Source organism: Lathamus discolor, chromosome 12 (genome assembly GCF_037157495.1).
Source record: "Lathamus discolor isolate bLatDis1 chromosome 12, bLatDis1.hap1, whole genome shotgun sequence".
Lineage (NCBI taxonomy): Eukaryota > Metazoa > Chordata > Aves > Psittaciformes > Psittacidae > Lathamus > Lathamus discolor.
The window spans coordinates 13,442,486-13,469,209 of NC_088895.1; the positions used below are offsets into that span (position 1 = coordinate 13,442,486).

At 37.7% G+C, this 26,724-nt stretch overlaps 1 protein-coding gene across 2 annotated transcripts in view; it reads right to left on the reverse strand.

The window, feature by feature from the left end:
- Positions 1-26,724, reverse strand: part of HECTD4 (HECT domain E3 ubiquitin protein ligase 4) — a 72,897-nt gene that overhangs the window by 31,367 nt on the left and 14,806 nt on the right. The window contains exons 4-35 of one of the 2 annotated variants that reach the window (XM_065692514.1): positions 26,357-26,487; positions 24,243-24,351; positions 23,459-23,597; positions 22,351-22,521; positions 21,183-21,375; positions 19,706-19,867; positions 19,497-19,610; positions 18,237-18,377; positions 17,640-17,872; positions 17,232-17,377; positions 15,123-15,193; positions 14,432-14,537; positions 13,692-13,812; positions 12,678-12,800; positions 11,378-11,502; positions 10,426-10,579; positions 10,038-10,138; positions 8,752-8,950; positions 7,160-7,279; positions 5,908-6,012; positions 4,983-5,146; positions 4,418-4,651; positions 3,989-4,181; positions 3,715-3,819; positions 3,541-3,629; positions 3,094-3,269; positions 2,511-2,646; positions 2,242-2,383; positions 1,966-2,132; positions 1,260-1,406; positions 722-906; positions 49-202 (exon numbers count right to left, since the gene is read on the reverse strand). In XM_065692514.1, the coding sequence (XP_065548586.1) occupies positions 49-202; positions 722-906; positions 1,260-1,406; positions 1,966-2,132; positions 2,242-2,383; positions 2,511-2,646; positions 3,094-3,269; positions 3,541-3,629; positions 3,715-3,819; positions 3,989-4,181; positions 4,418-4,651; positions 4,983-5,146; positions 5,908-6,012; positions 7,160-7,279; positions 8,752-8,950; positions 10,038-10,138; positions 10,426-10,579; positions 11,378-11,502; positions 12,678-12,800; positions 13,692-13,812; positions 14,432-14,537; positions 15,123-15,193; positions 17,232-17,377; positions 17,640-17,872; positions 18,237-18,377; positions 19,497-19,610; positions 19,706-19,867; positions 21,183-21,375; positions 22,351-22,521; positions 23,459-23,597; positions 24,243-24,351; positions 26,357-26,487 (4,656 nt within the window). Of the gene's footprint in view, positions 1-48; positions 203-721; positions 907-1,259; positions 1,407-1,965; positions 2,133-2,241; positions 2,384-2,510; positions 2,647-3,093; positions 3,270-3,540; positions 3,630-3,714; positions 3,820-3,988; positions 4,182-4,417; positions 4,652-4,982; positions 5,147-5,907; positions 6,013-7,159; positions 7,280-8,751; positions 8,951-10,037; positions 10,139-10,425; positions 10,580-11,377; positions 11,503-12,671; positions 12,801-13,691; positions 13,813-14,431; positions 14,538-15,122; positions 15,194-17,231; positions 17,378-17,639; positions 17,873-18,236; positions 18,378-19,496; positions 19,611-19,705; positions 19,868-21,182; positions 21,376-22,350; positions 22,522-23,458; positions 23,598-24,242; positions 24,352-26,356; positions 26,488-26,724 lie in introns of both variants that reach the window. The other variant, XM_065692513.1, reaches the window with a different exon arrangement.

Sequence of the window (26,724 nt, forward strand, 5' to 3'; positions counted from 1 at the left end):
CCTGCTTTCATACACAATAAAAATACTCCAGAGGCAAAGGCCTAGTACCTTGACAGGTCATTAAGAAGACTGAGAACATCTTGTAGTGCATCATTTCCTGCAGCTTGGTTACCACAACACTCTGTGGCTCGGGCGAGGTGGTTGGTAAGAAGGCTGGAGACCTGGCGAGCCAGACCAGAGTGAACAGCTTCTGTCGAGCCACCTTTAACAGCAGCGCAAGAATACACAATTGGAATTAACAAAATGAATGGACACGTCTACAAATTCCTTACCCATAAACTGAAATTAGTAAGTTTTTGGTCTGCTATCGCAAAAAAATTATATATAAAATGTCTTTAATTAAAAGTAAAACCTGATACAACATCTATGTTCCATCAGCCAATAGCTACACGTCTACAAGTTTGTGTTATAGGTGAATCCTATCACAGAAGAAGCCTGTCAGGGATCACACTCAGGGTCTCTGGTTATGTCTAGACAGAACCAAGTGACAGACTTGTGTCTGCAACATGAACACTCCCACGAGGAGGGAAAAAACCCTAGAATTAAAAAAGCATCAAGAAAATTCGACCTATTTTTGTATCCACTTGTGTGTTCTGAAGAACCCACACAGTACTGAAGTCATGGTGAGCAAATGGCCTATTTTAAATACACTTACACCACATCTCAGGCACTTAAACAATCCTAAAGCACACAACAGAAACCTATTTGGCAGCGTTCCTACCTTCTTCTTTCTCCCATTCAACACACCGATTGGCCAGCACCTGGAAGGCAGCCCAAGCCATGGTGGCCACCTTCTGTTTCTTGGTCTGTTTTTCATTTGAACTGGATTCTGTCTGACTGCTTAAACTGCAGAGCCTGTCCATAAGTTGTACCAGGCCGCTACGTACCAAGCATTTCTCTTCGCTCCTGTATGAAAAGAGAAATTTGGATTTTACTTAAATAACTTTTCAGTCACCAAACAACAGACACAATGAAAATACAGAACGTGCTGTTGACTCAGCAATTAATCACTTCACTTGGCAGAAAGATGGTTCTGCCTCTCCCTTGTCCTCCCCAGACAAAATCCTGCACTCTAAGCAAATTTAACAGGATGTTCTCAAGATAATATTTATTACTCCCCATCCCTGGAAGTGTTCAAGGCCAGACTGGACAGGGCTTCATGAAGAAAGGAAGTATGTATATACTAGGTAATATTTCTCCCTAAGGCAAAACCTATTAAGGATGCCTGCCTTCCCTTTCTGCAGGAAACACTTTCATACCTTGTGTAAGGTATAGTGCATAAGAGGCCAATGCTATTTGCACAAGCAATGGGGTAGCGAGCACACAGCGAGACCACAGAAGTCATTGTCTCTCCAAAAGCTTCCTGGACTTGTTCCACCATCCCACCACATGTGAGCTCTTCAATTCTGTTGGTAGTTAGATATTTGAAATGGTAGGTTTTCTAGGTTAAATAAAATGAACAAACTTCCAAATATAGCTTTAAAGAAATAATCAGCACATATTCAAAATTACCCAAAGAACAGTCGGAAGTAAAATTCAAATCACTTAATGCTCTAATACGAAACATATGTTAACAAGATAGTAGGACAGTTTTATTTCAAACATGACTGAAATTTGACTACAAACAAAACACAAAGTATTTATCAGATTTAGTATTTGTATCAGCTCAGTCTACCACTAATACCTAATTAATATGAACATAGAATTAAGACAGTAAGATACCTTTAGACATATCTATGGACACATCATTCAAGTATGAAAGGAAAGTTCATCTACTACCAAATAAAAGCATTTTTTAGAAGTTACTGCCTTTTAACCCGACAAGCACCAAAATGGTTGTTGCAGGTTTAGCTCTACAAACTGGAGCCCTCACGGCTAGTCACTCCTCATGGTTTTTCTTTGTGCAAAGTAATTTGCTATCTTCTACAGAGACTGAAACAATTCTTTTTAGAGAAACAAACTAACCTTGGTCCTCCCTGCAGCACCATGGTCACTGGGCCTACAAGATGTGTCACACCTCCAACCCGTACAGCTGCTGTCAGCAGCTCTCTCATGTGCACCAGGGCTTGCTTCCTTGTGTTCCCACGCCGCCACCTCGTCTGAGCAGCAAGCAGAAAACTGCTGCTGGACACCTACAAGATTGTGTTTGGTTTTGTGAATGAGACACAATAAAACACCTCCCTTCCTTGTGAAAGTTTGAATTTGGAAATATAAGGATTTAGCACGTTCAAGAAGACATACTGCTTGGTCAGGATTTGTTCCAATGAAAGCGAAGAGCTGCCCCAGTAGGACACTGTACGTGGGTTTATCTCTGCTGTCCTCAATGGTCAGTGACTGGAGAAGAGTAAAAGAACTACTTCTGTGGCTGGTAACGTGGCGGCGCCTATGAGAACACAGGAGAGTTATGAGGGGCAGCAATAAGCCAGGCTTTGTTTGCAAAGACTATGATGACTTTAACAACATAGGCCACATTAGTGTAAAGCAGATTAGTGGAATAAACCCTTGCATACCTTTGACTTGATCTAGCAAACTCAATATCTTCGTTACCGATCATTTCTAAGTCAGATGGTGCTGACATACTGCGAAGGAAGACGGGCTGGCGGACGGCGTGAGAGATCACTTTTGTTTCAGACGCTGATTTACAGGCTGCAATATTACACGATACGATAGAATGTCACTCCTGGTGTAGGAGTACAAACCGGTTTTAAAATCAGTGTGGACATTTCAGTGAAAGCTGTAACATACAGCAGGGAAAACACAGCTTTAGCAAGAATTTGCAACACAGTACTGAGAACTTTCCTGTTTTCAGGTACTGTATCAAGTTAGATTTGATGTGACCAGGTTATGCGTTTTTCTCCCAATAATTCAGGAGACTAAAGTTATCATTAACCATACCTTAATTTACCATCATTATGGCAATCAGAAAACAGACTCAACCTCATTTACTGTAAAGGAATTAATTTAATTTTATAAAGTAAGAAAGAGAAAAAACATTAATTTAAGTGAAAGAGGGAAATAAGAGAAAAGGAAGAACTTATCCCTTTAGAAAAAAAAGTAAAAAAGAAAGTAACATGTTGGTTGTGAGATCTATACCTGGAGTCTCTGCAGGGGTACCAGATATACTTCTTGTGATCCCAGACTGTGCTGCAATAGTGACATGCAATAACAGCTCTGCTCTGTTCATCAAGCTCTTCACTAGTGTTTTGGTTTTCGCTAGGGGATGAGAGGTCTTCTGTATCAGTGAATTCACCTCCTGAAAAAACTTCTCCCTAAGATTAGGAAAGAAAAATAAAAGCAGCAAACTCAATTATGTTCTAATGCCTTCTGTAATCAAGTGCTACCGTGAGAAAGGTTATTTTAAAGAAGACATACACCATCAATCTGCTCTATGCCAGCAAAGTAGAAAGCAGAAAAAATGAAATAAATGATTTGTTAGTAAGTATCTGTAGGTACTAATATTAATATATTTAACACAAATACTCTACAGCTGCTCTTTTAAGTAGCTTTCCTAAATGGTCCACTCCACAGCCAGCTACCAACCTTAATGCCAGGACCACATTCTCCAGATCGCTTCCATCAAAAGAAACTTCTTTCATTGAACACAGAAGTTCTAGTTCTTTCATCTTGCTCTAAACAAAATGAAGGAAAAAGATGAACATGTGTTGAGTGAGCAGCGTGAAGCAGGAACGCACACACAGCAGCCACAATGCTTACCTCATTGAAGTGATAATCATAAAAGAATGGGACATTGTTCTCCAGCTTCCCATGCATGGCGTCATCTACCTCGTTCTGCCATTTCTGCTCCAGCTCAGCCACACTCTAATAAAGGGATAAAAATAACACTTATTACAGTTGGTCATCTTAAGGAGTAGAAGAAATCTTAAAAGGAGAAATCTGAGTACATTTTGTATTTCTGTGTTTCTAAAACGCTGTTAATACACCTTTATTCTCAAAAAAGCCTTCTTGGTTTATGTATTTTTATTTTTACCTGCAATTGTCTCTCCATGGCATTTAGCTTCTTAAAGGTCTCTCCCATAATTTTACAAAGTAAATCATATTCTTCAGCATGTTCCTCCTGATACTGGAAATTTATCAGGGACTGGAGTGCATCAACCAAATTCAAATGTTTTATCACACATGAAACTACCATCTCCTCCATTACTTCTGGCTGAATCACATCCCTAGGGTTATAGGTAAAGCCAAACTGATTAAGCAAGAATAATGGACAAACTTTGACAATTCATATTTACAATTCACTAGATGCTGATTTACAAACAAGTATTTACAGAATATTAAACTCATACCGTCGTACACACCAGGCATGCCACATCCTCATTTTGCTTCTTTAGCTCACTTACTTTGACACCGAACATTAAAACAATAAAAGTCAAGTTAGAGCAAAACAATGACTACTTACTTTATACTAGGTCTAAACTGAGGCCGAGCACGTCCAGAAATTTCCCTGAGTTTGATCATGATTCCTGGAGGCAGCCTAATTCTAGGCAGATCAAAATAGTGTCCAACGGGAGGCACTAGAACATCAGAAGGGTACGTAAATTCTCTATCTTCATCTATAGTGAGAGGCAATGGAGAAGGACTTGGTGTAAGGGCTGGAGATATGACACCATTGGCTTCCACCTGCCACTGGCACCTGGAAGAAGAAATAAGAACAGATGAAAAGGACTTTTTTTCCCTCTTAACTCTTCACCCCCATTCAGAAAGACACGTTACAAGGACAGATTACATATTAACATATTAAATCTGGCTTGTACCAAGCATAGCCGAATCCTCCTCTATTTGCTCTAAAGAAAACCTCTCTTCTAGAGAATATTCCCTTTGTTTTAGGCAACACAGAACTGCTGAACTGCAGGAAAAATTATCACATCACCTTAAAACACAAGACTTGAGCACAGCTACAGAAATACCCTTCCCTCAGAAAATAACCCACACTGAAACTCAGATCAAAGTTACTATCTTTTTACCTTTGTAACAGTTTAGATCTTAAGAGCTCTTGACAGGTTTCTTCATCTTTGGTAATTTCTGGTCCATTGTACAGTATTCGCAGCATAGAGCAAGCTAACACAGAAAGGCCAAGTGCCAGGTCAACTAGGAAAGGCAACCCTCCTGACACATCCTCTGAAGACTCCTGTAGTAGGAACAGTGATAAGTTGCACTCAATCAACCATGAAGTCCTTCCCCAATACATTTCAAGATAGGTGATTTTATATTTATATGTACGTAAGATTATATGTACATCTATATATAGCTATCTTTGATATATCAATCATACATCTGTTACACAGAGGTATAATGAAAAAATGCTTAACAATTAAAAGCAACATGTAAGAACAATCCATTATTTTCCTGAACCAAGAAAAAAGAAAAGGTAAAGTCATTCTCGGTTCAGTCATTCTTTGGCCTGCAGGTCTGTCATCTCACAGGCCTAGTCCTAGCTTCCTGGTAGAAGGATTTGTTTCATTTCATTTGATCCCAGCATCCCTCCTCTCTCTTCTTTATAGGCTGGAATCATTATTCTCTTTAAATCCCCGATTTCCAGGTTCTTAAAAGATACCCACCCCTCCAAAGAAATTCTGCTCTACAAGCAGCAAAAGATATTACAGTGACTTCATCCAAGTCCAGTGTCAATGACAAGAGACAGATAAGACATATTTAGTAATTACTATCTTCATAAAACCCTAAGCCATGCCACAGGCTAAAAGTTAGATCCTTTACATTGTAAAAAAGATGATTTGTCTTGCTGCCAAAATAAGTAAGTAATAAGAAACAAGTAAGCTTTGAACATTAACTTCCAACTTCGAAGTACATTTCTATTTGATCTGGAGTGTGTTACAGACAGAAGACAAACCAGGCTGAGCCTTTCCCACGGAATCTGTCATGTTTGAGTACCTGTGCTCGAACAGTGCAAGCAAAGCCCCACATGGCTTTGTCTGGAGTGTTATGCTCACGACCACTCCGCATTTCAAAGGAGAAGGTGACTGTATCTCCTTCCACCTTCAAATTTTGATGGGGAGGAAGGAAAAAAAAAAGAAGAGACATTTAAGAACCGACGCAAACAAACAGGTTTTTCATTAGAATGGCTTATTTTATGCATTAATGCTTTTAATGACACTTAGATAGGTATTATTTTATCTCTGATTAAATACTCTGATTTAAAGTTCTTCCCTTTTTGTATGGATATCTTTTAGTGGACAATTTGATTTTAATTTTGCTGCTGGCTAGCTACAGTAAAACAATAATAACCACTGCACTTGTAGAATTTATCAGCCTGTATTACTTGGCTTTGATTTTCATCAGAACACTGATTGTTTGTCTGCAAGAACCTATGCAATAACCAACAGTTCTGAGGGCAGACAGACAAGCTCTTCAAGGAGAACAACATCAACACATTAATAGAAAAGTTTGCTAAAAGGTCAGTATAAAAGTCTATGTCTGAAAAATAATTGAAATTCCATTAATTGTGAACAACTCAGTGCTTGTTGGAAATTGCTTTCCACTTTATTACTTTTTGATTTCTTTTTGAAATGATTTTTCATTATATATTTAAGCCCAGTTTTAGTGTGGGACAATGCAGCAGCACAAACATGTAAGGAAGTAAATGATGCTGCATACAGAGGGAACACACAGAAAAACTATTGAAATACTGAAGTTTCAAGATGTTTAAGGGATTTTTCTGTATTGCTTAACTGCCAAAAGCATCCAATGTCATTTTAAAAAACAGTATAAATGTTACATTTATTACTTGTTATATTTGTGGGTTACTGTTCAAAAGATGCAGTTATACCCACAGACCTTAAGAATACATGCACAGCCTGAGACTGTGCAAGAATTTCTCTTAGGAAGATCAATGAATGAGAACAGTAGTGCCATTAGAGACTCCAGGACTGAAACATACCAATAACGAATTCCACTAAGACATAACAAAACAAGATAAGCTCAAAGAGAAGCATGACACATAACACAGAGCTGAGTTTAAAGTTATTCCCCAAGGACATAACAGCCCACTTAAGAAGTGATCTCAGGATGGGTAACCATACACTTAAAAGCTTGGACTTCCTTATTATAAGGGCTAAAAAGGACTCAACAGGGTTTCCAAAGGGGAATTTTCTATGTGAAATATTGGTGGATTATAATACTGTACCTTTACTAAGTCTTTCGGCCAACCAGTTCCTAAGACACTACGGCTGCCATATCCCAGTGTATTGCCTCCATACTCAGCAACCTTCCTACTGTTTGTGTTAGGACCAGCATAGATCACCAACTTCAAAACATAAAATACACTGTTAGACTGTAAGAGAAAAACAAGAAAATCTAATAATAATAATAATACTTAGCACTTCCACCGCGCTTTAGATTCTCAAAGCGCTTTATCAACATTAACAAATCCTCACAACAGCCCTGTGAGGAGAGTAGGCAAGTATTATTATCCCCATTTTACAGATGGGGAAACTGAGGCAGAGAGGAAATTAAGTGACTTGCCCCCGAGGTCACACAGCAAGTCAGCAGTGGAATGGGAGCAGAAACTGAGAGATATCCCAACATCCATTCCTCATGCTGAGCTAAATAGAACATACTGTCTCTCTACTAATAAACAGATTGATCCTGCTCCCATCAAAGTTCATATTTTGCTAGATTAATGGTTGGACTCCATGACCTTAAAGGTCTTTTCCAACCTAAACAGTTCTATGATTCAGTGGGAACATGGTAAGGCCCAAAGTTTTCTAGAGGAGTTTAATATTAACGTCACCCATTACTGGTTAAAGACATTTATAAATAACTAATGGAAGTGAGTATCACAGGACTTATTCTATGTTAGAGAATATATGGCAAGAATTAGTAAGCAGCACAAGTAGCTCTCCAATTATACAAAGTAAATGCTAGTAGTTGTGTTCTTGGAATTGAAAATACTCATTCATATTAATCCATGTAACAAAGGCATATATCATCAGGGAAAAAAAAAAAAAACAAAGCCACCTTTCTAGTGCTGCCCAGTTTAAACAATCTGTGCTGATCGACATTGAAGGCAGCTAGACTAAAATCTGGGGAATAAAGAAAATTGAACAGCAGCAAAAATGAGCAGGAAGTCAAACTGTGACATTCTTAGCCATCATGAAATGAACTTAAAAATAATGGAAGAGTTTGGTATGAATTTCTGAGGGGGAGAAAACCAAAACAACTCCCCTCCAGAACCTCTGGAGGATACTACATTTCTCCTATTCCATAACTACCACTACTTCCAACATCTTTTGAGGCAATTTCCTAATTGCAGAGCCTAATCCCTAACAAAAGATCCTCACAACTGATAGGTCTTAAACACTGAAACAATCACTGGATATTATGTTCTGAAACAATATAAAAGAAGAATTAAATATATATTTTTTGATTGTTTCTTCAAGAATGATAGAAATTAAACACAAACCATTTATCTTCATCTTCCTGTCTTTTTATGTCAACAACTCTTTGTACATTCTCTATCATTTAGCTTAGTCTTACAATGGAACTCAAGATATTCACACTTACACCATGCAAGAAATAACCTCTCTGCATCTCTGTACTTTACAGCCAGGCAAGTTGACTGTGACATTACAGTACACTAATAAGCTCCTATCAATAACAATCTCCTGCATTATCCTGGAAATCATGAAAGACAAGGGGCAGAAAAGACAAAAATGGGAAGTGCTGCTGCTGCAAATGGATACAAAAGAAAGAATTTCGGAATTGGCCCTTGCTTACCTTGTCATAATCATATTGTGAAGAACATCTGTTGTCAAATCTAAGATATAAACAGCGGGCTCCTGGGATATGGACAGTTTCTTTAAATTTATAGTTATCCCTGACGGGATGAACTGTTTCTACAGTCTTCCCAGCAGCCCAGGGAGCTGGGATCTTCAAACCCGTCAGAAAACCAGGTTCTTCTTTCTCTTCCAACATTCTGAAATCAGAGTAAACAATGAGTCCTACAATTCAGCACACAGATTTCTACTATATATTCAGATATCATACTATAAAGTACTTAAAAATCACTTCTTGGTATTGATATGTAGTGACACAAAGCATTGACTCCTCATTCTAGGCGTACTGAGGGAACGTGCAGAACTTGAAAAGCATGAACTATGTACATTAGAAATAACTATGCCAAACCCTAACCTGTAAGATCTGAACTTTTCCCTATGCTTTCCAATTTTCAAATTATGGTAAGCAATCTAAGTAGTACCACGGAAAAGTAAATAGCATTATATATTACATATGGATTTTAACACAATTGGTAGCATAAAAAAAACCCTTCCCTCCTGGAAGAGCACTCAAAACTGATTACCCTGTCATAAAACAACATGTTTCATTGAAGCTTCTGATCTGGAGGAGGACTGAAAATAAATTTAGAGTTTTCAAACTATTTCAGACTGTTTTCAGACAGTTTATGGCATATTATCACAAGTTGTTTAATGTTACAAATTCTGCAACACTGCAAATAGCAATGATAAGCATTTTTATTTCATTTAGCTGCATGCTTCTGTTTCTAAGCAGAAGCTGTGTCTCAGCTCAAAGTGATACAGGACCTAAATGTTTGACTTAAATCATCTTCTCTATGTAAATGAAACCATTTAATATGTTTCCAGTGGTTTTAATACTGTATCTCATGCTGCCAGAGCAATTTGCATTTTCTCCTGATGATCTTCCTTAGCCTAATTTATTGTAAGAGGAACATTTCAAATTAATTCCTAATGCTTTAGGGGAAGGGAATAAAACAAAACAAACCATCCCCTGTGCAAACAACCTGAAGATAGTATTAATGTAATTCTATATGCAAAAAAAAATTAGAACTAATTGCCTTTTGTAAAGGCTTATATATCTTTAAGACAGCCTTACAAACCATTACAGCTTTGCCTTTAACAAAACAAGGAAAAATCTGGGGGGGGGGGGGGCAAGATTGCTGCTTTCAGATTTATCCCTCAGCAATGGTTAAATGAACAGCTAAGATATTTTATCCCATTAAAAGACCCAAATGTAAAGGAAGTCACCTCTCATCAGGCAAGAGCTTCCCTTTCTGTTCTGATGCACCACTGGGAGAACTGTTCAGTTCTGAGAAAACTGGAGACTGAGTTTTAAGCAGCAGTGCAGTCTGTGGCACAAAATAGACAGTTAGGAACGTGCAAACAGTAAGAAATTTTAACATCTTGTTATTGAGCTATATTAACAATCACACTGTAAGCTGTTATTGACAATGAATCATTACTTAGTAGCTGTTGTAACAATTCAAATTTAACATTCAGCATTATCAGCTTTTGCAGCTGTTAAAGCAATTCTTACACTGTGATCTGCAGGAAGTTGACCAAGACCTCCAGCATTTCAGAATATGCACGTCACATCTATTTCCTTCGTAGACAACTGCTGACACAAAAACCATACCTGACTTGTGTAAAGAACCAGCTGCACCAGCTGAGGCATCAATGCATCAGCCATAGTCAGAGTCTGCAAATTTGGGTGCATCAGGGATGTCAGTAGGACAGGAAGCAAATGCCCAAGCATAGTAGCCTTTGTAATTTGCTCCAGGCCTTTCAATCTGTCAGGAGAATCAAAGTTTGCATAGTAACAACTATTTTCATGGAGTATCACTACTATTTTTAGTAGTCTGTTTAGTCTTGTAACAGGCTGTGTAAGCAGGCAATTCAAAATTCAGCAGAGAAGATTTGCATTCATAAAACAACAAAAAAGACCTTTATACCTTAAAAACACTACAACTCCTCCAAAGTGAAACCTAGTCTTTGCTGTCAACTCTTACAAACAAGCAAGACCAGAAGACAATAAAAATCAAGAGTTTACTACTTGGAAAATGGTAAGCTCCCATGGGCATGCGATGAAAGTCCACATCAAACACAACTGTATTTGTTCAGTATGTGTACCAGACTCCGAGCACACGCAGCTCAAAGTACTTTAAAAGAACCTGTATCTACAAAAATATATTTGAGTATGAAACCCATCTGAAAGTATCTCAGAGGAATTGTGCACTGTCAATAAACAAAACTAACCTTGCAGGCACTGAAAAGCTTAGAAACTGAAACCTCAAACATGACTGGGAGAGGGGGGTGTTTGCTTAATAAGGCAAAGAGGTTCACTGTTTTTGTCTGCATCGCATTCCCAACATATATTTTAAGTGGAGGGGAGACAGGGAAGGGCAAAGTGACTATCTGGTGAAATATGCAGGATATCACAGCAACATCCAAGACTTGTAATGGAGAAGATGACTTAGCTACAGTTTTCTTCCAGTTATTTTACTTATAAATAACATTCTAACTAAAACCTTTGCAAATTGAAGTCTCTACAGATTATCAAGCTATTAGTACTGACATACTTGTCTTACCTTTGCTCTCTGTCCGAAATGTCACTGTTTATTAGTGCTGTAGTGACTTGTTGCAGCATTTCTAAGACTTCATCACATCCTGTCAGAATTTGTGTAGCAAGAGACAAAATGCTGGTCTTTAGCTCCTAGGTACAAAAAGAGTTAAAGGATACTTGAATCCTTAGAGAATACAAAAACAGGGCAACAGAACAAAACGATGGATTTCCAAATGAGAATAATGATAATGTGACCTGGCAGGCCTGCAGCAGTAGATTCATCCAAGACTTAAATTTGATTAATGTTAAGACCCAAAGTGCTGGGAGAAACTAGGTGCATGTTTTACAGGATGCACATCCAGTTTCTAGAGGGAAGGAATCCCCAAGTCCAGCACAGGAGAGCAAGCTGTTAGCCAGCCAAGGTACAGCACTGGTGACAGAATGTCCTAGCAGGTATGAGGATCACTGTAGAGAGAGAAACTGAACAATGAAAACATGGGTGAATAGTGAGACAAGAAAAGTACTACAATATTTAGCGTTTATTCAATGAGCCTGAACAAATAACTTCCAGCTACAGCAAATTACAAGCACACAAAGTCTCAGAGTAGCAGACAAAACCAGCTTAACACCACCATAAATTCATAAATCAATGCCATTATAGATGCACTGTTACTGTTACAAATACTAATGACACAAGCTGCATGCTAAGACAGAACTGGCTTCTATGAGTTCATTCCAGACTATGCCAGCAGTAACATGAAATAACACCATTTTAATAAACATACCAACAAAACAACCACTGTCTACAAGCCCTGTCCTCAGTTTCCCTGCCACAAACATTACTGCCGCTATTTCAGACAACAGATGTAGTAGGTGGTTCTACATAAGCTTCATAAGTTAAAACTGAAAAAAAGCAGAAGCCAGAAAGGCAAACAGGAAAACCTTTCCTATTTATGCCTGAAAAGTGACCACCCAAGTGATTTGGAGCAGAGGAAGTGGGGGGTAATGTCTCCAGACGGATTCCTGGCACATAGACTTTTTTACTAACACATTAATTAAAATACATTTTAAACCTCACCATATGTATATTTAGGAAATGCCTGCTCTTACTAACAACATAGAACCCAAGCTGGAATCCTGAACACAAAACAATTGCAGCCTTGAGCTGCAGAACAGGAAAAAACTATCTACAATAACTTAACTATATCAAAAGGAAAAGAGCTAACAAAACAATGTCTGTAGAATGCACTGCAGAAACAAAAGGTGTCACAGGAACACTGACTGGAGAGAGCCATGCTAGAATAAAACTTGGTGTTTACCTGTACCTTCAATGTCTCTCCCTGCAAGGAGCTGTCACTGTCATCATTTTCATCAGGTTTAATCAGAATAGTGTTACTGAGGAGGTGGTTCTGTACAGCCATCAGATACCGCAAACACGAAGATGCAGCCTTTAACATAAATAAGTAGAACTTTACATTATCTAAACCACTTAACCTTGGTTCAGGCAATCCTTGTACTTTGAAATGTAAAAGAGGAAAAAAAGTTAAGGGAGAGGACAAGCAAAAGCAGAATAATTTCCCTTGAACAGAACTGTTTTGCTGATTTAATGCAAGCTTGTTCATACATATTTAAGAGAAGAAACTGGTTGCAAAATACTGCATTTTGTGAAATAACTTGCAAAACACAAAGAAGCAGTACAATTTTATTCAACTATGTAACACTATAGTAACATTAAAGTAGTGTAACATTCACTAATTCTTAAAGGATAATGCATCCATAGAACTAAATTTAACTCACATTCCTCAAGGCGATGGTTCCATGCTACTACTCCTTTCCCATCTCCCTGCATCCTTCCCTCCACAGTGCTGGGACACAAGCTCACCTGCCTTTGCCCTCAGCCAGCTCAGGGAGCTGCTCCTGCTCGAAACATCTCTGCATGCTTTTAGCATTCGCTAATGTCAACTTTTTGTCTGTAAATGCTAATTCTTTCTGCTTGTTTGAATGATTATACACAGCTGCAGAAAGAGTCTGTTTTTTAAGTTGTTGCAATGCTTTGAAGGCTGAGATACATAGATTTCTTTTCAATTCAAACAGCTACCAGAGCAACTGGAAAATGTATCCACATATAAACCTGGTTTAGCATTACTGTACAATTTGCTTTGCTTTAAGAAATTCTTTCTTCCTTCCCTGCACAGCATTAACAAAAGAATCTTTTCCTGTATTTGTTAAGAAACACAAGTATAGAAGCTTCACCTCTATACGCTCGGTAAAGAGGATAGATTTAAGGAGGAAAAGAAGCCAAAGGCACATATACTTTGATCAAAATGCATTTTACTTACAGGCACAGTTGAAAGAAGCTTTTGAAAATCATCTTTAGATACAGTTTGGCACTTGGTGATTAAGACACAAGATTCTCGGACAACAATCTTGAGAATGTAGTGCAAAAGTTCATCATTTAGTCTTTAAAAAATGCAAGAAAGATGTAAAATGTTAACAGTCTAATTACAGTGTGTTTTGATTAGCTCATCTCAAAAGTCTCTGCAAGCTGCACCACTAATCATGTGAAACCAAAACAAATACCTGTTCAACTTGAGATTCAGACACAAAGAAAACCAAGTCTGAAATGTTAAACAACAATCACTGCAAGTGATTTCCTGCACTGTGATCATATAAATCAATGGCTTCTAATGACACCCAAAAAAACAGACTTCTCCCAGCTTGAACAGGCACTCGAGACCGACAGTTTTATTGCTGAAAAGCCACCTAATGTAGTGATATGGTGTCATCATACCACACTTACGAATTATCATTGATATCTACTGTATACATGGTAAGTAGCAGAGAATCCAAACCTAAGTCTGTGTACAGAAGTCTCCAAAGGTTCCCCTAAAATTAGTCCAACCTCTCTCTCCTTTGTCCTAATGAAACTCTACCCATTCCAGACACAAGGACAGGATTTCAGTTCACACTGCCAGTGAAATAACAAGCAATTTCAACAGAATGTTATGCAAGATTACCTAAAGTAAGTAACAGAAATATTACATATGGAGAGAAAGGGGAACATAATGTTGCATTTTACCTATAATGATCATCATCTTCACTTCCAAATCTGTTGTTCTGAAGCTGTTCAGCTAAATTAGTCAGGATAACATCGCGGAGTTGAGAGAGACCACTATTTCTCTCTCCTAAAATGGAATGCAAAAACTTCGGCAAAACAGCATTTTACAGAAATAATTTCTTTTTACTTCCTCACATATCTTGCTTAATACATGCTATTTCTCAGAAATTATGATATTTACAGCATAACCCAATTCCCTGTTGATATCACTGCCTGTTGAAACTTACTTTGATGGATGCACACTGTTCTATGAAGTAACATATTACTGTGCATCAGCTGCTTCCTAAGCCCAGACCCCCATTTCATGGTGAAGGCAAGTAAAGCATCACTCTTTCACCAAGGATTAGAATTACCTCTGGTCACTGTATAATTGCCATGAGTAACACTAACTGTAGATATTCTAAAACACAACCTGGACAGGAAACAATACTAAGAGTGACAAAAGAGAACTTTAATCCTTTTCCATTTCAAACAGCTGCCCGATTGAGACCAGCTTCCCTTTTCTACACCTCATCTACATTTGCCCATGCTTCCATTCAGAAGGAGCTTCAGAATTGGAAGCATTCTGTAATTTCCTAGAAGTATTTTCACTTTCTGGTTTCAATTACAAAAAAGCCACCCACACTTTCACATGTCAAGAAGACATTCTCACCTTCAGTTAAGACTAATTTCAATAAATTATTGATTTCTGCTTCTCCGGGATACAGGATATTTAAACCAGAGCTAAAGAAAAAATAAAACCATGGATTACTTAATGTACTTAAAAGCAAACAAAATCATTCCAATGGACATGTGAAAAATGGCCTTAGTATCTGATGTAACATTTAGAACAACCACGTAACAGCTTCTTCCAACTTAGAAAGGCATCCTCCATATTTTAGCATTTATATTAGTCATAAAATAAGCAGCTGCTTTCTCCAGAAATCAGCTCTGATCAGCTATATTTTATTGTTGCAGTGCCAAAGCTTATTCCAGAGCTATTTGCTCCCCCCTGAGAAACTCCACATTAATCACTTATATATATGACAGCACAATCATTTTTTCTAGAAATGGACAGATGTCAGAAGAAATGGATGCTGGTTTAAGAGAACACCTCAATGCTGGTGATGGGGGATGGCTTATCTGTGGTAAGAACAATGGAAAATGCAGAAGATGGTAAGCAAAAAGTCACCATTGTTGCAGTTTTATACTTAAAGACTGGCTCCTTACAGAAGACATAGATAAGCTGAAGAGTCTAGAACTAATGTTTTAGAAACAACACAGCTATGCATAAATACTCCTTGTGGAGATATTTGTCCGCTTTAACTTGTGATGAACTTTGTCCTTTCTACATGAATTACCACATCAAAATAAGAGAACACAGTAACTTAAAAGGAATATTTCATGATTGTCTGGAGTGCTGAAACTATTATGCAGACTTTCTCTTCTGCCCTTTTCCCCCTTTCTTTTTGAATAACATTCTCACAGAAAGAAAACTGGTATGTTTTTCAGCTTCACACTGAGAGCAGAGATTACTGCAGCTTCCCTCCCTCTGGCTCATGCTGACCAACTTGTGATACAAACATTAGGAAGAGTTATCATACACTGCAACCTAAGTATGAGGTTTCTGTTGCTATCAGAATATTCCAGTGAGAAAACAGGAGGAAGGAGGTATTACCTAATCTCCACCTCTGATTTTTTTTAGAAGTAATTGGAGGACAGAGTTAAACACAGGGAAAATGCAGCAGCTGTCCATAGAATTGACAGGATACTTGTTTCCCTGTCAAAAAGCAAAACCCTGACAATGCCAGGTAATCATACTGAAGATATGCCATTTATCTTCACTCAGAGTTGCATAAAGCCACTGAAATTTGGAATGTTGTGATTCACACACACACAAAAAAAAAAATGCAGGTTGATCTTCAGAAGATTTTGTTCTCAACCTTTGGAGCACTTCCCACTTTAAAGCAGATTATATTTGTACTTAGGACATTTGAGACAGCATTCCCTGTCCTTGAGATTTTCATTATCTCATTTTCGTGATACACAATCACACTTTTTGCTCGCTTCCCTGTACTTAGTCATGCTGCTGTTTTGACAAGCCAGAGAAAGGAAATTACACAGCATCAGGTTCAAGAGATGTAGTCGCTAATACGATGTGGAGCTAAAGCAACCAGCCTGTTTAAGTGTTTGATGACCCGGTGTATCAGCCCAGACACATAATGCCCACTCTTCTGCCTAAACAGATTCCTGTTTTCTAAAGATAGACCTGAATTTGACAAGACATTCTTGTGCTTTCCCCTGGGCCTTCAATCTTACAGCATTCCTCAAGTATTATTTATTCATTCTGCTTCCTCTTACACTCCCTTTTGTTTAGGAGAATTTTAGTATTGTCACTTGAAACACAGTACAGCAGCTGACAACATTAGCTTTGCCTATTCCTGACCATGAATAAAGTATGTGAGCTATCTAAGGAAGTCATTCTTAGCCATCACTTTGCTTCAATTAAATTATTATACTAAACATTTAAAAAATCCCTAAAGAAAGACAATATAAAACAAGAAGTGAGAAGAATGGAAAGTAATTAGTACCTCTTATTTTGCTGTCATCATGACAAACAGATTGTATTTCCCTTCTTCCACAGATAAAAATCATAATAATTTTATCACACTATGTCAACCTTCATTTCATCAAACTGCTGAATACAATTTGAATGTTCACTGTTCCAGCATTTTCAAGTAATCTAAAATCTTGAGTTTAATTTGACAAAACAGATATTTACCTAATAGCTAGGCAAACCTCCTTCTGGATTTCAGAGCAAATCTGATCCCTTGGTGCCATCAGTAACTGCCAGAGCAACAGGCCAGACCTTCTAACAATATCTCTGTTTCTTTCAGTTTGTGGGCTGAAGAAAAATTTAAAAACCACCTAAGGAAGATTAAACACAACAATATTAAAACCTTAAACATTGCTCATATGAATTCCTTTTTCTGTCCAGGTCACTAGAAATCAGAGTTGGAAACTAATGATGGGTGTGTAAGATACTGCAAAGCCACTGCTAAGTCAATCTCCAGTTGAATGCAATGAAATAAAAAAGAAACCCTAATAAAATCAAGTGGCTCCCTGTATTCTAAACAACTTCTTTTTCTCCCCCCAACTGTTGTACAGTACATTTGAATAGCCTTTGTACCTGAAAGACAACAAGGATGCAGCGTATTATACAGGTATCTCCATTGACCATAGCTTTTTCCATAATGTCACAAATGCTGCTGAGGTGATGTGCTTCTATTGGATGTTGTTTGCCCAAAAAATTTGTTATGGGGAGATTGTTGCTGGCTGCGAGCAGGTTGAGTTGATGGATACACATGGCACCAACATGGTGCAGTAACTGGTTAATAACCTCATTTGTGCTTGTTGCATCCCCTAGAAGAAGAAAAGCAATTTAAATGCTGTCTACAAACACAGACTATAGCATTAGTATTTGCTTCTACAATGCAATATATCATCATCATCATCTCTAACTTCAGGACACACGTCCACAAGACAAACAAAGGAACTGCCCACTTTTTTAATGTGCTAAAGGTAGAAAAATCTGGAAACTTCCAAACACAACTTGCTTTTTGCTTTTTCTTTTCTTAGAGCAAAGATAAAGCATGATCAGTATTTCTAAACACTTTCAGAGCTTTTAACAGTAAGTTTCAGAAGGTAGTTTCTGTGTATTTATTCTATGATAATGTCTCATTTCAATTCCACTTGGTATAAAATGCTGACCGGTAGGTTTACTCACCTTTGGGTTCTGTAATGACATGACTCACACCCAGCCTCTGACAGACACAGTGGAATGCCTGGTTCCCAGGATTACACCACTGATCAATGTAGTCATTGGAGCATGTCCATATCATGTTATTCATAGTATCATAACAGGCACCTGAGAAAAGGAAAATATTCTGCATGTCAAATTTTAGAACATTTGTTAAAAACCAAACTAAAGTATTTTCATAGCAGATAAACAGCCAAAATATTTGCTTTAGAAGTTGTTGTCATGACAGCAATTTAGTAACAGTGCTTTGGAATGAAAAACGTGAAAAAGAGATTCCTTAACAAAGAAATGAAGCAAATGCACATCCCTTTTGATGTTTTGCGTGTACAAGAGCATCTGCTTCAGGTAAATATTCCAGTGCTCATTATAAGCACACAACATATACCATCCCTCCATCACTGATCACACACTGCCACAGTGCACAAACTAAAGGTAGATGAGTCTGGCATCAGATACCACTAACTTTTAGAAAAACAGAGAAGCAAGTTTAACATTTATTTTACTACACTGACATTTAAGCACCTTAGAACTTGTTTTAAAGGCCTTGCGGTAAAAACAACAGTTTTAATAAAACTGACAGTTCGCATTGTCCAGCTGCCAACAAAGTTTTACACTTAGAGACTCATCTCTGGAAAAGCTCAAAGCCTACAAGTCCAAAACAGTAGATGGAAAGGGATGAGTGGATTATGGACAGGACTGTTCCATGACAGAGGCCATGTACCATACTTTAGAAGTTCAAAACTAACCTGTTTCTCCACGTTTCAGATGACTGAGGTAAATCTCCAGTATCAGCAGCTAACAGATTAGCATACAATTCTACCTATCCATACCTAGAACTTAGAATTTTATAACTCTTTATCTCATGACAAACATCTTTCCAGCCAAGATGCATTTATGTATTTTTGAATATAGAGAGAAGATACACAGAACTTTGCAGCACCTGACAACAAAAGTAGGATATTAAAAAAAAAAAAAAAATCAGACTTCTTTCAAGATTCTTTTCTGCGGCAGAAAACACTTTACTTGAGCTTGCCTGAAGCTGAAGCTGCAGAAGCAAGATATTGGAAATTCCCTCAGGGAATTCTGAAGTCTCAAAAATGTTGCATTTACAAAATTTCACCATAGACATGCAACCCCACCACCTGCAAAGCTGCTTACTGCTCAGTAAACCCCACAATTTACAGTCTAAGTTCTGAAATATTCTTCGGAAAGAGATCTACTTCTTACCAAGCCCTGGAACTAGAGCACCACGTCCAAGTGAACTTCCTGCAGCATCAATGAGATCTGCTCTGCTTGTGAACTGCCCATCCGAAATGTTGAACACCAAGCTGGAGGCAAGAACTACACAGAACAGAGTCTCCAATCAACTCCTGAGAAGTTTATTGTATTTCAGCAAGGCAAGGACTCAAAATCTGCCACAAATGGGTTCCACTTACTTTTTAAGGATGATAAAGCACTTGTTCCTCCAAAAAGCGAGCGTGTTGCTGAACTGCCAGATCCACCTGGGGGTGGGACCAGCATCACCAAGTATGTCCCACATGTGTATATTGGAGTCTTCCTTAACATCTTCAGTGGCAGCCCACAGCTAGTGTTTGCAGCTGAAACAGTCAACAGAACAATGCAGTATTTCTTTATAACATTAGAAAAATCACAACTATGGGCAGCAAACAAGGCAGTTCCTATTTAGGGCTTCAAATAAATCAATATGGAAATTCATTTAAGCTGAATTTTGCAGCATTTAGAAGTTGCTTTAAGAGGTTGTATATAGGGGTGGCCTCAATCCCACACATTCAGCATCAATCCCCAGGAAGACACAAAGAGTTTGCCAGGTTAGTTAACTAAAGAGAACAACTTCAACCTTTAAAAAGACAGCAAGCTCTTGCTTCCAAACCTGGAAAATTCAGAACCTAAGTTTCAGTATAAACAAAACTGTTTTCAGAATTCTATGATGATAAACATATTGAAAGCAGCATCTTAGAGCCAAATAATCTTTTAAGATAGATAGATCATTTGAGATTCACTACGCATTTACTATTTTAAGTTCTCCTGCTCCACATGAAACATATACAGTCATAAAGATCTAGCTCCTGTGACAGCCCATCAACACTTCTGAGCACTAACTAAAGAATTAGCCAAGAATAACCATTTACTCTTCTTCTTCTGTAGCACTCTAGTTGTTATCTGGCAAAACACAACCTTTAAAATAGATCTTCAAGCCAATTCTTTGCCAGTTTCCCCTGTAAGCATATCCATTTCCTGTATAATTTATTTCTATGGAAATACCTTTAATTGTTTGAAATTGAAAGCAAACTCGTACATATGAAGGAAGAAAAGTAATTCAGGATAAACTGAATAAAATCTTGAGACAAACCTTAACACAGCTCCAGATCATTCTGAAAACCATCAGTGATGTTCATTCAAGATTCTCTAATTAACTTGGGTAGTTTCAGAATGCCCATAAAAGAATACCCAAACAAGAATACCCAAACGTGCAAATTACCTCCCATTTACAACATTCAACTTCCTTGATTCATTTCCTAAACTGCAGTCTATTTTTACCTAACAATAAGAAAACCAGCTGAACTGCCAGCAGATACATGCAGTTATCAGTTTGATACCAATTTGATCAAATGTGGCACAAACCAATCCTGTAACTGAATACATGGGGAAGAGTGCTACAAGCATTCTGCCTGTTTTTCATTCTTACACTTTTCTCACAATGCCTCTTTAGCAAAGGAACCTGCAATTCAAGCATTAAGCAAATACTACATATTTCAAACACTTGTTTGGGGTAAAAATGCACAGTTTTTATCACACATCTTAAGATATGCAATGCATATTATTAGAACTAAAACTGTAGGTTAAGAAACAAACCATGAAATGTTACTGAGAGTCAGTAAAACCTTTTCTGACCTGCTTGGTCCTCTTTCAATGTATTGGAGATTGTAGAGCCAGTGAGAGCAGCCAGTGTTGCTGACGGGGAAGCTCTGTACCTCGACAGCCTACTCAGCAGCATTTCATTTATACTCTTTGCAGACTCACCCTCTTTTCTCATTAATATAATTCGTTCCTGCAGAGGATTTGCTATACATATGCCATTTTCTACCTATTCAAATGGAGAAAAAAATACTTTTAGATATTGAAATCCATAGGAGATAGACTACCTTAAATGAACAGTAAAACTAAACACAACAACATATCAAGTAGGGATAAAAACTTAAACTCTGCTGTCAAAATTTCTTGCAGAAAAAGGTGTCATGAAAGCTAGACAGATGAGTATGTGTTGTTTGCAACTCTGTGGTTCAACAGAGTATCTTCTATTTGGTCTGTCCTTAGACAGAACTGCTTGTCGTAATCTAAGGTTTATTTATGGAACTCTGCAAGTATTCAACCCTCCTTTGTATTTTCTTAGTGATGTTTCACTGGCAAGTTTTGTAAAAGGTCTTTACATCATTTGCCAGACAAAAACTGTAACTGATTATTTTCTCAGACCACATGATGATGATGCTTCATTGTCAAATAAACCATACACAAATGCACGCACATATGTGCAAATATGCACATACGTAAGCCGATGAGAGAAAAGAGAGTTCAAACTATTGATACACTTCTCCAGACTCAGTATTTTGAGCTGCACTTGGTTGTACACTAAACTCAATGACCATCATACAACATAAAAGACCATATTAAGTTATGCAGTGTAAAGAAAACAATTGTATTTGTAACTTGTTGGGCCTGATTGGCTTTTATCACAATGAAGCAGATCCACAATAAACAATGCTTTAAATCTTAATACAGTGAATTACTACCCCAGCATAAAACTCAATTGCTAATTATAATAAAATACATTTTATATTACAGTTCATACTGCTAAATATGGTAGCTGCATATCCTCTGAAGATATAATTGAAAAATACACCTTCTGTTCAGTTAAAACTTATTTTGTAAACCACATTGCAGCTACCCAGATCACACATATCAATATTCAAACCTAATAAGTTGCTTTGAAAACGATGACACTGGATTAAGCGGGAGCGATGCTACTGACTCCAGAGTCAGAGAAAACACATAATTTGCTTACTATTAGTTCAAAAATATCCATAAAGACAGAGTGGCCTTTTGGTGTTTTTTCATTGAGGCTTGCAGGAGACCAAATCCAGTAGAAATATGTGCCATCTGAAGAAAGATGCACGGTTGTCATAGTGCTGCCAACTGGGAAGTGATTTACTGGCATTGGGATTATCTGACAGACCTACGAGACAGAGAGCATCTTAACAGTTCTTATGGTGAAGCTTGTTCTTAGAAGTATTAATAATGTACTTGAAAATAAATAAATCAATCAAGATCAAGTGCAGTTAGTCCAGAAGAGGCTTATTATTGGACTAGTACTTATGGCATGTATGTTACCAAGAGCTATGTTATAATGTTTGCCAAATGGATCTACTGCATAAAAACCAGCTCATATACCTAAATATTTAACATATCTAAAAGTAAAAGGATCATCTGTTCTCTAATGACTGACAGCATTACCTACAGCACCATATGGAAAATCTACATGCTAAAGAGTTATCTACTTTCTGCAACTTCTCTGAAGCATCACTTGGAACTGAAAGGAAAGGGGAATCCAAACATTCTCAGTATCAGGAAACACACAATAATGTGCATATCCAGTCTCAAAACCATGGCAGAAAAAAAACTTCAAAGTAACAAACTATCCATTTTTACATTTTTACAAAGGATGACAGTTGTTTATCCACAACACACAATCAGCTCAGAAACAATATCTGAAGTCTGTTACAGTAGAAGAATAATGAGCTGTTCAGGAAGATCATGTTTTCAGCTCAAATCAATGTCCATTTCGCTACTGTTTTGACTGTTTTATAATGTGACATTATGATATTCTACCTCTTACAGTATTATCTTAACACAGTACAGTGTAAGTCTGTCTATCCATATACATAGATGTGTGCAAGCACATATATACACATATTAACACATGAAAACTGAGTAATGTCTGTAAAAACTTACAAGTTCTATCATGCAATACTTTCAATGGGGAGCTGCAAAAAGGCAGTTTCACAAAGTAAAAAGAAGAAACTTCAAGGACAAAATTAATTAAAGCTAGAAATGATTGTGACTCATTAAGAATGCTTTGTTACTCTAACTCTGCAATGAACTGTTCCTTTTACCTGAAGGGTATGCTGATCCACAACCTGGAAAAGGGAGTGAGGCTTATTATCAAAAGAGACGGGCCGATGAAGAAGTTTGCTGTTGCCAAAAGCAACCCACCCGCTCTCCAGCTCCTCATTACGGCAGTACACAAAACCTCTGGCAAAAAAAGTAGGATATTAAAACCCTTCAAAACCCTGTGCTGGGCTTTTTTGCTTTCCAAGAACAACTCACAACCACATTCTTGAACTTTGACTGAACTTGAATTCAAGTCGCATAAGGCAGTAAATTCTGTTGTAAAAGACGAGGCATATGAAAGCCTTATGACTTCCAAGCAATAAAGAAGCAAGAAGGTTCAGTGAGTCACATCTGCACTAATCATTAATATAATGAATAACATAATTAGAAACCAAATACTTACAAATTCAGCAATTGTACAACCATAAATAAAAAGGTCACTAAAGTAGGCTATAGTATAACCCTCTCAGCAAAGAACAAACCCATGTACTATACATAAAAAACCCCTGAAATCTAAAATACTAGTGTCCTGGTGCTATATAGTAGCTATTCAGCTAACACACTTCTTCACAGGAGGTTGGATTAAATGGCCTCCAGACATCCCTTTCAACCTGATTTATTCTGTAGTTCTAGAGAAAACATACTCAAGAAGAACTCCGGATGAGAAAACCAAACATTAAAATAGGATTTAATGCAAATGCGTAACATGCCCCAGACTTGTTACATCTAACATGAGGTTTCCTAAAACAATAACTGCAGAATAGTAAATACTCAACTGCCACTTACCGCAAAGTACCATGTAATCCAGATCCTAATTTGCTTATTCCTCTGCCCACTGAATTAGTTGTATAAAGATAGAGCCCATCTGCTGCAAGACAGCGCCCTAAGTCTGCGTCTGAATCAGGGAGAAAGAACAGAGCGAGACCACCGCTGTAACACACAGGACAAGGAATTCGCCATGGTCATTACGTTGCTGCAGCAGCTCCCACAGCAACTGAAACCCAGCAGATGCTCCTGACAGGTCATTATCAAGGGTTCAGAACCATTTCTTTGATACTGAATTTATTATTCCGCGTTCTAAGAGCTATTTGTGAACTAGGAGCTAAAGTCCATCCTTTTTACAGTATTTCTGTGCATTTCTTTCAAGCCTTGCAGAGGTGCCCAAGATTACGCCTCACCCACACAAATACTGGAGCTATTTAAATCTCTTACTGTCACCAAATAAACTTAAGAAGTAGATGCTAGTCACCCAGCTTCTCTTTTGAGATAATAAATGACATTAGCTCTGTTTTTTCATGATTCAAATGTACATCATCCATTTCTAAATAATTGATTTTTCCTGTGTTGTGTTCTCATTTCACTGTTAAACACCCATCTTCGAGTATTATGGCCCAAACTGCTCCAAAAAACACGCCAGTAAGTTTGAACTTGGTTTTTTCTGCATGCTATTCAAAACTGTAGCTACAGTAGGAACTGACTATAACACCCAACCGTGCTCAGGAACACAGGCCTGCTCAAAGTAATTTCAGGTGGAAAATTCCTTCACTTAAATCAGAAGCAACTTGAGCATTTGCTATTGAATGACTTCAGAATGATGCAAAGCAGCAGAAGACAATTATCTCTTGCTTTTGTAACAGCTAATGCTGTTCAGAACTCAGAACTGGCAGCAAGATGAAATACAAGCAAGACTTCTGACTGTGCAAGCCCTCCTGCTTGGGGACGCTGGTAGAACACACTATGAGGAAGAAATAACCTAGTATTGAGCCTTGATCTAATTTCTGGTACAATTCTGCTTTTCTTAAAAGAGACCCTCCCATCTCTGAACACTGGTAAATTAAGACAAACAGTATTTGAAATGTAAGTTTGTCACTCACAGAGTAATTATTAACCACCAAGATGGGACTCAAGTCTATTCAACCTATTTAAGTTCATGAAACCCGAACAGCCAACAGGGAAAGCGAAAAGGATCTTGTCACTCTCACAGCAAGAAAGCATCTCCAAAATACAGGTGTCAACAATAAATTTGTAGACAGCCTAAAATGACAGCTCAGACTTGTAAATTCCTATGGTTTGCATTAAACTTTATGAGATGTTACCAAAGCTTGAACTAATACGTTTATAGTAATGCGAACTTTCTTAACTTTCAATGATAACCAGCTACTCAATACAGCACCAGACAAAGAAATTACTTACTGAGGGACTAATGGGTGGATAATACCCAAACTCAGTTTGAGCTCTGCAAAACTCCCCCTGAAGTCAGACAGGGTGACTGTACCTACAGCTTTTGATTGTTTCTTCCAACCTGATTACTGGACAACTTCACATAGCACCTGATCTTCAGCAAGCAAACAGCAACATTTTCAGAACCCCATTATCTTGTAATTAAAACCCCGAAACATTACACCATACTATCACTGGCACACTAGACTTGAGATTTAGCCTCTTTATTTTAGCACAAAACAAGGCATTTTTTTCCAGCTGATCCCCAAATGAACTTTCAAAAGCAAATGAATCATTCACATATCCAGTTAGATTAAGTGACTGAGAACAGGTATGACAAACTAAACTGAACTATTTAATCCAACTCTTAACTGGGTCCACGTTTTCAAAGCTTCAGACTAAGACAACAAACTCTTAGACAGTTGGCTGCTCTCCCTTCTCATTATATATCAGGCTTCAATGTATCAACACGCCTGTGATGCCCAGTTCTCTCTGAAGATGGTACTTCTAAACTCTTCAGCTTTCAATTATTTGCTGTGCGCTACACTTGTTTTTACATCCAACAGGAAAGGAGAAATTCTTTTCCAATTCTAAAGCTTTACATTAATTTTTAAACAAATATCCCCACTAAAAGCATTTTGACCTCTCCTGCTAATATTTACAGTGATGGAGTAATTCACCTTTACTTTCACTGCTGGAACTACTGTTGGCATCGGGTGCAGGTAACATGTCTTCAAAGCCCCAAGACACAATATGCTTCCCACCAAGCAAACAAGAGGGTGATCCAGGTCCTCCCTCCAAAAGCAACAACCTTTAAGCAGAAAATAAAATAAAATGCATAGAGAACAGTGATAGCAAAGACTGGCTAAATCAAAAATTAAGATGAAGATATATTTTGAGCAATTATTCTGTCAGAGTTCATTTAAAGGAATCATCAATATTTGATTAAAAAATAAGAAGACCCAAGAAACAATTAGTAGATACTTTTAGATTTGACTTCCTAATGTCCTTCTGCAATGGACTAAATTTTGACCTTTCATAGAGCTTT